Here is a 9,757-nt window from a genome sequence, read left to right on the forward strand (position 1 = left end):
TAGTTTGTGATCTAAATAAACCCTGTGGGCCTGGTTCATTGACAAGGACAAACACATTCCCAATTTCACCCGAAAAAGGGTCAAATAAAGAGAAATGTTAAATTAGTCAGCTTGTAGTATATGCCCCTGCTCGAATTCTTCTAAAAATCATCAAGAAAATACTTAGAACTAGCGAGAATGCTAGTCATCAATTGCAATATGAGTTAGAAAAGGAAAAAATGAAGATAAAAGGATCCTCTAGATGTTTGTTCAGGGATTGCAGCCATGCTGCATTTTGCTTCGATTTAAATGTGTGAGTTCGTGAAGGCTAGCTAGATTATTACCAAAAAAAGAAGGCTTGTAATATTCTCATGTTCTTCTAGGTTCATAGGTCTCGCGGAAAGTTCAGGAAAGGAAACACAACCCAATAATTTGGGGACTTCCCAGAGGCCAAGTGTCATGCGAAGAAGAATAATTCACACAGGCATAAACAGTAAAGACAAATGTGAATGGCATCTCTTTATTACTCCATGACTTTGAAGGGAGAGAAGTTCTGAATCATGCCTTCTCTCTACCAATTCACCTGCCATATCTGTAAACTTGTCTTCTACTTTTGTGGCTTCTGGTTAGCTTTTGCAGGGTAAAGAAAAGTAGACAATAGAGAACAAGGCAGGAGGAGATAACCAAGAAAACCACTTTTCAGTAAAATCATTGGCATCAACAGTGACCAAAATGCCTAAAAGAAACTCATTAGTCCTTTTCTCTTCTATCACGTTAGCAATGAGTATACGTCAGATCTTTACTTCCTCTCTTCATTTAAAACAAAAAGGCAAAAAAAGCCCAAATGATTATTTTGACCATGCATCATTCTCTTGCAGGCATCGAATCTCTAACCCAACAAATAAAGAATCTTCAATGAAAATAGCAATCATCATTTTCCCACTTGGCAGGCAGTCTTCAATTGTCGATCTCTGAAAGAATGGAGGATTGGTTAGTTCTTGCATGATTATAACACGGGATAATAGATACCTGATCATAAAACTAAAAGTGATTGATACCTGATCAAAATGCAGGATAACAGATGCTGCTCTGGAGATTTCAAGACACCTCCGAAGTGGGATTTTATCAATCTGTTAATTGAAACTGTGCTTCAATATGGTTTAATGTTACTTGCTTTGAACAAATGGTGGTTAGAGGAACATCAAGCTCGGGTTGTATGCAGTTAGAATCAACGTATCTACACCTGATGAAAGAAACAATGAAGAAAAATTATAGAATAGGATCAAAAACTGCAGCAAAACCAAGAAAAGCGTAAAAAAGAAAGAGCATGTGTTACCTTTTTTGGTTAGTGGGAAGGAAGGTCCCCATCACCCTTCAGGTTTTGTGTATGTTGAAAGCAATTCCCGCCTGCAAATGGAGGCCAAATTGATATGTTTGGTTAGAAGAACTCTCAGAAGACAATCAGGAGCAAATCACCATAAAAGTAAACTTGCCAAGTGGATGTATCATTTTAGCAACAGAGTTCAGAGTAAATAACATGTTAGAGGATAGTTTGCTGTTAACAGATGCTTGCCAAAAAGACAGGTTTTTCCTTCTGGAAGCTTAGGCATATTGGAATTTTGGAAATGGCTGCTAATCTGATCATTTTGCCACTTGTTTTAGCTACTTCAATGAGGACTAGTGTGAAAATGAGAAGCAATGAAAAGGACGGTTGCAGGGAAAGAACCGGTAATGCAGACAAAAAAAACGCACTCATCCATAGAGAGAGAGAGAGAGAGTACCAAATCCTACTATTTACAATCTCCTCTGTCATTAAAAAAAGCAGAGTTCCGTGTAGCCATGCGAGTATGGCAACAATTCCTCCACCTGTATCTTGGAGCTTGAACAACTCATGCTTTTCCTTAATCTATTAGGTACTGACTCAACTTCAGCCCAAAATACGCTTGACACTGGTCTATGATCTGAAAATCTGGATTCACCACGGACATATGATAATTGCTGAAGACCCCTTCCATACCATAGAATGCGATCACACCTTCAGACGAGAAAGTGCATAGATCAGTTCTTTTGCTTAATAAGGTTGAAATATAGTGACTCCCTCTTTACCATCAGCAGGAACTCTGAGTAAAGAACGCTTAAAATTTGTCCTCTTTTAATCTGTTGTAATTGTAATCAAATAGGACCTATGCTCAATTTTCTTAACAAATAAGAATAGGTTCATACCACGCTGGTGTTCGTCTTTTCTCCTTCGGGTGCAAGTCATCTCCTGCATATCTGTCTGAATTATGTGAATACTTGTATGTTGGTGGAAAATATATCTTCCCTTCTTTCCAGCCGTCAAACACACGACCACGTCTCTGTTCTATCCGCAACTGCCAAGATAATCACCAAACATTTAGCTGATAATAATCTAATTACAAAAAAATGTAAAGTTGATGATAGCTCAGTAAATGAAGATATAAGTACAATACCTGGTCATTTTCTAACAATGCTCTCCAGTTTTGCATTTCTACAAGAGCTTTAACAGTCCGATATGAAAGGGCCACTCGATAATTGAGATCCCCAAGCCAGACAACCCGACTGGATCAAAAGCAAAAGGATCAGAATATAGACAACAAATGACATGGGTAAATTGATAAAAAGGTATATTAACTTCTACAGTACAAGGCAAATGAGGAAAGATACAAAACCAAGCAATGAATATGACAAGAAGGGAGAATCCAGTTATGATTCATTTTTGCAGCAGGAACAATGGAATCATTTATATTCGCCACTAACCACGTTGAGTTACTCTTTTCCTAAGACTAATTCGAGTATCACCATTCCATTTTTACTTGGGGGAGGAGAATAAGGGAGAGAGGTGATATGCAAGCCATTTGTGGGCTATTTTGAAAAGCGACTCACTCATGTCCGAGAATTGTTTCTGGAGACTTCTCATCTCCTATGCCTTGAACCCGTGGAAACCTAGTCTTCTTAAGGATCTCCATCACATCAGAATTGCGTCGCAATTCATCACCCTCCTTCTGCCCTGAGGTCAAATGACTGCATACAAAACAAAAGCTTGTCTGATGCAACAACATGCTGACTGAAATGGATCCCTGCAAAACCAAGCATGAAAAAATTTCCTTCTTCCTTAGTTTATTGATTCTAGTCAAAATGAAACTAAACATTTAGAATCATCAAGTTTGAAAGAGTACCTTATTCCCGAGATAGCCCATCAATCCTCTACCCACACAGGATACCTTCAAGTTACGAACGGATTCCCTTAACTCACTGCGCACCCAGACAGTAAGAAAAAGCCCCACCATCTGCTTGCTTGAAACTAAACAGTACCTTGAATGCGCTGGCATTCCATATCCATCTTCCGTTGGTGCATATCCACTGCACGACATTGGTGAAAACAGCACAGTACTAGGTGAATCGCCAGCGCCATAATCATCATCAGATGAACCCCACCTAGAAAAGTCACTAGGCCTCTGACCCCAAGAATAGTCACTCGGCCTGCGGCCAGAGGAATAGTCACTCGGCCTGCGACCGGAGGAATAATCACTGGGCCTGCACCCGGCGGAATAATCACTCGGCCTGTAGCCAGAAGAATAGTCACTCGGCCTGTAGCCAGAAGAATAGTCACTTGGCCTCTGACTAGATGAACAATCACTGGGTCGATGACCCCATCTAGCATTAGGATCGAAGTCACTAGCCCTGTGGCCAAAAATTACACGGTCACAAACACTGAACCGCCGATCAAGGCGAGGATGTGGAATGGACATGTCATTATCCATTCTCCAGCATTGGGGTGTCTGAAAGGATCGACGAGGAAGAAACTTGGAGGCCTTTTGCCTGGTTGACCCCTCAAAATCTGCATTCCACTCGACAATTGGTTCAGGAACAGGAGATGGTGTGTAACATCCACTACCTCCACTCGTACCAGGGCCATTGTTAAGTGTCTTCCGGATCAGAGAAATCCACTTTTTGGCAGGTCCATTGTCCTCAGCACCCAAAATGTTACCAGCATTCAAAGGAACTATCTCCTGAAACCTGTTTTACAGAGGAAACGAGAATTTAAACCAAAAGGTTTACTTCTACTAGAAACCAAATCAGTGTATTTGGTAATAGAATATACACAGTGTAGAGCTTAAATAAACATACCCAAGGACATAGATATCTGCAGGAGGTGCCGAATGTAGCCAATCATCTAGGTTCAAGTTATTTGGTGGTGATTTTCCACCCACATTCCATGTAGCTACAAACATACTGCCAAATCCACGATAAAATGCATTATGATAAAGAAACTGCAAATCAAGAACAAAAACATTATGCTAACTGGTACAGGGTACACAAATTTCAAATGGAAAACCTGTAATTGTGGACATTTATAATCTGAGGATGATCCAGATCAACTCTACTCCTGCGCGAACGCTCGAAATTCCTGCTTGATCTCTCTGCAACATAACAATGGACGGAAAGTTAGGATTAATATTTTCCTAAGAGGATCAATATTTCTATAAGAGGATCATGAATTAATGTCCCTATAACGAAGTGCGGCTAACCTGTTCTACTTTTCTTAATTGTAGGCGGTTCCCTTTCGGAAAAGCTGTTCCTCCACTCCACATCACCTCCTAGATAAAAAAATTTGTTGCAATCAATTTCAATTCCCAAGTAAATTACAATGAAGCCATATGAATCAATAAATGCTTGAAAAACAAAGAGAAAACAAAATAACCTAATTTACTCCATTGAGTATTGACTTCTTTTGTCAGCAAATCAATCGTTCAATAGCAAGACAATTAACTTCCAAGTAATATTACATATTAATGGAGACAAAAAAAAAGTTAAATCTTCTATTTTGAAAGTTAAAACAGTCAAAAAGAAAGGAAGAGACAAATCAACTAGAAAATTCAGAACACGAAAGTATTCGTCTAACTCCAAAAATGATAAACTCATCAAGAAGCACTTTTAGTCAAAACAAGGAAATGGCGAATTCAAGAAGGAGAATACTACAAACAGAAGCAAACAAGAATTAGATGCCCACCGCCATAGACAACTTCATGAGCCTGAAATTCCTCTGCCTTTCCCTTGATATTGAACCATTTTCTAACCAATTTCTTTGACCATGAGAGCTACAACAAAATATCAAACCGCGAAGTTAGCAAAAACTGATCTTTGAGGGGGGAAAACATCCAAATTACAATTTCCATTAACCAGAAATTATGAAATAAAATGAAGACCTTGCTTTTCTTGGAATTTTCATCTCTCATCGTTTCACTATGTCCTCATGCAGCTTTCCTTACTGTATTCCCCTTCCCTCCAAATCCTCAAATTCTCAACTTCCACCAAGAATATCACAAAATTCAAGATGATGAATCCAGCAGAATTACAGATGAGGAATTCTTCCCCGAGTCCTAAACTTTCTTATGAAAGCTCACTACTTCCAATCCAATCCAACTCCAATTAGTCCTAAATGCCAAAATCCTCAAAAGGGCTTCTCTTATATCCTCAGTTCAACCAACAAGATTAGTCCACCCCACAATGCAGGCTTCTAACAAGACTAACTGCCTTCTTTTCTTGAATCCCTCTCTTTAGCACTCTGTGTTTGTGCGTCTTAGCACATACACACTCGGTACTATATACTAGTAGTTCTTTAGTATTGAAGGAAAAGCCTGAAAGCCCAGAAAACACAACGACCAAGTGAGAGACAATAAACACTTTCTTGTAGAGAACAAGACAATATAAAGAAAGAGTGACAGAGAGAGTGGTTATTTTTTAGTGGGGGCCTTCGTTGCTTTGCTTTCTTGATTCAGCGGCCTCGTTCTTCTGAGCAGTACTAACAGCAAAGTATCGAATTTGAACAGAATAAAGTGCGCATAAATCTCCCTCTACCTCTCTCGCACACACAGTGGACTGGTTTTTACTCCTTTTCCAACCCGGAACCAATGCCGGTCCAGCAAAATGGGCAACGGGCAAGTCGTTTGATAGGAGAGTAAAGGGTAAAACGACTTGGTCAGCTGCCCAGGTGGTCAGTAAAGTGGGAAGGTTTGAGATCTTGTAGGACTGGTGCTACCCCTTCTTTAGCTGCATATTTTCTCTGTCATTTGGTCTTCAAACAAAGTTAAAGCAGTTAAAAGAAGGCAAATAAAGATAAAGGGCATGTATTGTTGTTGTTGTTACTCCCTAGTAATAGTAATACTTCTGCCTAGTAATAGTAATTTGAAGTATTACTATTGGCATGATGGGTGAATCTTTCTGTTGCAAATTAAGCTGGGATTTATGGCATGTGTACGTGATCATTTTTCTAGAACTTTTAAACTTGAACCAGAACACAAGCGCTATGAAGTTCTTCGAGACGTAAAAATAGTTTTATTACTGAAGTGTGTGGGAATCTTCCCGTGTTTTCAAAGTAATTGGAATTGGTACTAAATAAAACTAGAACAAAAAAGAAAAGAAAAGTGGTACTAAGTTTCTATGGATTAGTAAAAGTGATTATAATCTCTCCATCCAGACGTGTAATTCTGAAAAAACATTACATCGTCCAAAAATGAGTAGTGAGATTATGTTTACATCCCTCCCTAGTTCATACAAGATTCACACATTTGATGTATTGATAATGTGTACCATCAATATTGAAATTTGCAGGGAAAAAAAATAGCAGTGAGTTTAGCCCCTCCAATTACTTGCTACTAATTACTAGCTGTTTTCGTTTTTGTCTTCTCTTTCCTTGGGCTGTGTTGTGGTTTTCAAGGAATGTTCTGTTGAGGAATTCTCAATTGTGTGCAAAGTTGTAGTCATAAAAAAGGAATTGTGCTATAGAGTAGGTGTTGTATATTCCTCCTCCTCTTCTTCTTCTTCTTTTTTTTTTTTTTTTTTTTTGGGGATGGTTGGTTTGTGATACTTAATAAAACCATCAATGTCTATACAAATCTGGTGTTACAAATTGTAGCAGTGCTACTCAAAACAGAATATACATATTCTTGGAGTCGGAAAACAGTTAAAGAATGCGGGGAATGTTTGTCAAGAAATTGAGGCTGAAAATGGGCATGTGACCTTGGAGGGTAAGGCAATTGTCCCGAATTAAGGTATTGTGGTCCTCCATTATTAATGGTGAGCGAGTTCTTGGTAGGAGCTGCCAATTTTGTGGGGATGCATGGAGCCATATAACATTGACCGATCATAATCTAGGGAAAGCCAATGCTTCCTTAATTAGAAAATGCGCTTTTATTGTTAGAACAACGTGCCTGCCGGCGCCGGCCTCCTTCCATCCTCCGCTCCTTTCTCTTATGAATCCGGCATGCTCGTGGCTCTATAGCATCTTCTTATTTGAAGACCAAGAAAAGCACCTGCTGCTTATAGCTTTTGCAAGTTTGAAACTTTGGTTGACCAGTCTTACGGAAACAGAAGGAGAGACAGTTGGAAACCATTTCATGCTTTTGTTTTCTTCTCTTTTCTTTCTTCTTCTTTTTTTTAAAATTTTTTTTTTTTGGGGTGGGGTGTTGTATCAAAATTATGGTGCTTTTGAAAGTTGTTTACTGAGACCAAAACAAAAAAAAAAAGAGGAGGAAAATAGAAGTGCATGCAATCCAACTACTAATAAGACGTGTGCATGTGTGCATCCATTCGGCTTGTGTTGTACAAATAGTTCAAGAAATTGGCTCAGCAACTGGCATTATGCAAATATTAGGTTACACAAATATTATCGTCGCCGAAAAAATTTGACATTATGCAAATATTTAACTGAAGTCTCCACCAGCTGAGCAACACTTGTCAATATCAATTACTTTTTCTTTGCAAATCCTGCACAAAGTTCATCAATTACAAGAAATAAAAGTTTGGAGTTTTTTTTTTTTGGGTGGGTGTTTGGGGGGGGGGAACCAAAAGAATTGGAGAAGAAATTCAGAAAGGAAAAAAGAAAAAAATAAAGAGGGTCGTATCATAATTATTTGGGGCGAAGTAATTGATTAGCTGAGATTATGTATCTCATTTAGCAATAATGTTTAGCTAGGGAGACGGCGGAAGTGCCAGGTTTCGGTCCCAGAATCCTTGGTCGTGCACAAATGGAATGCTATGCCTATACGAACCTCATAAAGCCCTCCCACTAACTAAACAAGTGGTAGTTTCCACTACGACCGTATTGAAGCCATTTGGGTCCCGAATTAGTGATGATTAAGGTTTGGATAAAGTCGCTTGGTTGTCCTCATTGTCGAGTAGCTTTCTCTTTCATTCATGTCTTTGTAGTCCAATTAAAAGCCAGATTGTGGAATGAAAATATGACATTTGTTTGTGGTAAATGTATCAAGGACAATATAATTCGTTTATTGGATTTATTATCTTCTTCATTACTGTTCAGCTAACTTGCTTTTCTTAACCTTGTTAAGATCATGATATTTTTTTCATCTAGAAGTTACTCAGAATTCTTCTCTAAATAAAGAATTTTTTTTTAATAAAAAGAAAATTTCGTTAACAAATTACTGGAAGTCGTTCTATATCATTGCCCTAATGACAGGTTAAACATGTACTAGAAATAGATTCAGATTTAACAAAAAAGAAAAAGCACAAAATTCTGCATACTCTCATTAGGAATCCTCACGAAAAATAGAAAACTCACTTAAGAATCCTTAGGAGAAATAGAAAACTCTTACTTAGAAAATTTAGAAGAAACTTTATTAGAAAAAATAAATACAATGAAACGAGATTCATGGGAGGGAGACCATGGTGTGATCCCCCTTCCCAAGGGAATACCTTTAAAAAGATGAGAAGAAATAGAAAGAAATTGGAGAAGAGAAGAGGTAGAGAAAAGACTCGCTCTTTTCAATCACCACAGTATATTGGTCCGTACTTTGTAGATTAAAAAAAAAAGTTACTAAAAATTGAAACTTAAGATAGAGCCAGATACAGTAAAAGGTAATTCGTTCAAAATAGATGATGTAGTTTTTTTTTTTTAGTGGGGTGGGGAAATGTTATTGTCAATAATCACTTCCACGTATTTGTTGAGGGGATAAAGAACACCACCGTGATGTAAGAATGACTTCCAATCTTTGATTTTTCAAATTTTTAACAAATAGAATGAGTGGACTTCCATTTGATCAAATCAAGGTTATCTAATCAGCATGAAATCAATAATGACTCCATGAAGTGGTTGGTAGTATGCGTTGCTTTTCTGTAGAAACTCTAATACATAAAAACTCTGCTGGATTTCTAATTCTTTGGATGTGTGTCTTTGAATCATATGAGAGATCGAAAGGGCACATTGAATAATGCAAAGAAACCCATAAAGTTAAAAATTGTCAAAAACTAAGAGCAATGGGCCATAATTAGTAAATGAATGTCTGAGGGACCCAAGATGTGACCCTACATAAATTTTGGCAACTTTGATGCCACATTTTGTATGAAATGGAATGGTATCTAAGAGACATCAAATATTATATTCAACGCGACATGATTAAAAGATGATGCTGAAGTGCATATTCTTTTTAGCCTCATTGTAAGGAGGAAAAAGAATCTAAACAAAAGAAGAAAAAGAGAAAAGAATTACAGCGTTTTGGGACATTACTCGGTTGATTGCATCCAACCACGGATGCAAGATGGAAAACTCCATGCTCTAAAAGCAATTTTAATAGCAGCAGGTCCTAAATTGCATTATTGATTTTCAAACCGAAACAGAAGAATAAGAAATTTTTTTCACCGCATTTTCTCTCATAATACATCAACCTTTGGGATAAAATTATTTTTCCGTGGTTAAATTTGAATGAGAATTTCAGTTTACATGATATATTAGACATGGGTG

General features: G+C 37.8%; 1 protein-coding gene across 1 annotated transcript; it reads right to left on the bottom strand.

Annotated features, from left to right (window-relative positions):
- Positions 1-473: 473 nt before the first annotated feature.
- LOC113764534 (type IV inositol polyphosphate 5-phosphatase 7-like) lies at positions 474-5,779 on the bottom strand. The gene is made up of 13 exons (XM_027308454.1): positions 5,208-5,779; positions 5,012-5,099; positions 4,530-4,598; positions 4,337-4,421; positions 4,129-4,233; positions 3,177-4,017; positions 2,884-3,077; positions 2,451-2,559; positions 2,203-2,351; positions 1,761-2,014; positions 1,316-1,386; positions 1,038-1,222; positions 474-950 (listed from the first exon to the last, which is right to left on the bottom strand). Exons 1-10 carry the CDS (start codon positions 5,235-5,237, stop codon positions 1,792-1,794), a joined length of 1,893 nt encoding a protein of 630 aa, XP_027164255.1. The 5' UTR covers positions 5,238-5,779; the 3' UTR covers positions 474-950; positions 1,038-1,222; positions 1,316-1,386; positions 1,761-1,791.
- Positions 5,780-9,757: the final 3,978 nt, after the last annotated feature.

The sequence above is a fragment of the Coffea eugenioides genome, chromosome 3 (genome assembly GCF_003713205.1).
Source record: "Coffea eugenioides isolate CCC68of chromosome 3, Ceug_1.0, whole genome shotgun sequence".
Lineage (NCBI taxonomy): Eukaryota > Viridiplantae > Streptophyta > Magnoliopsida > Gentianales > Rubiaceae > Coffea > Coffea eugenioides.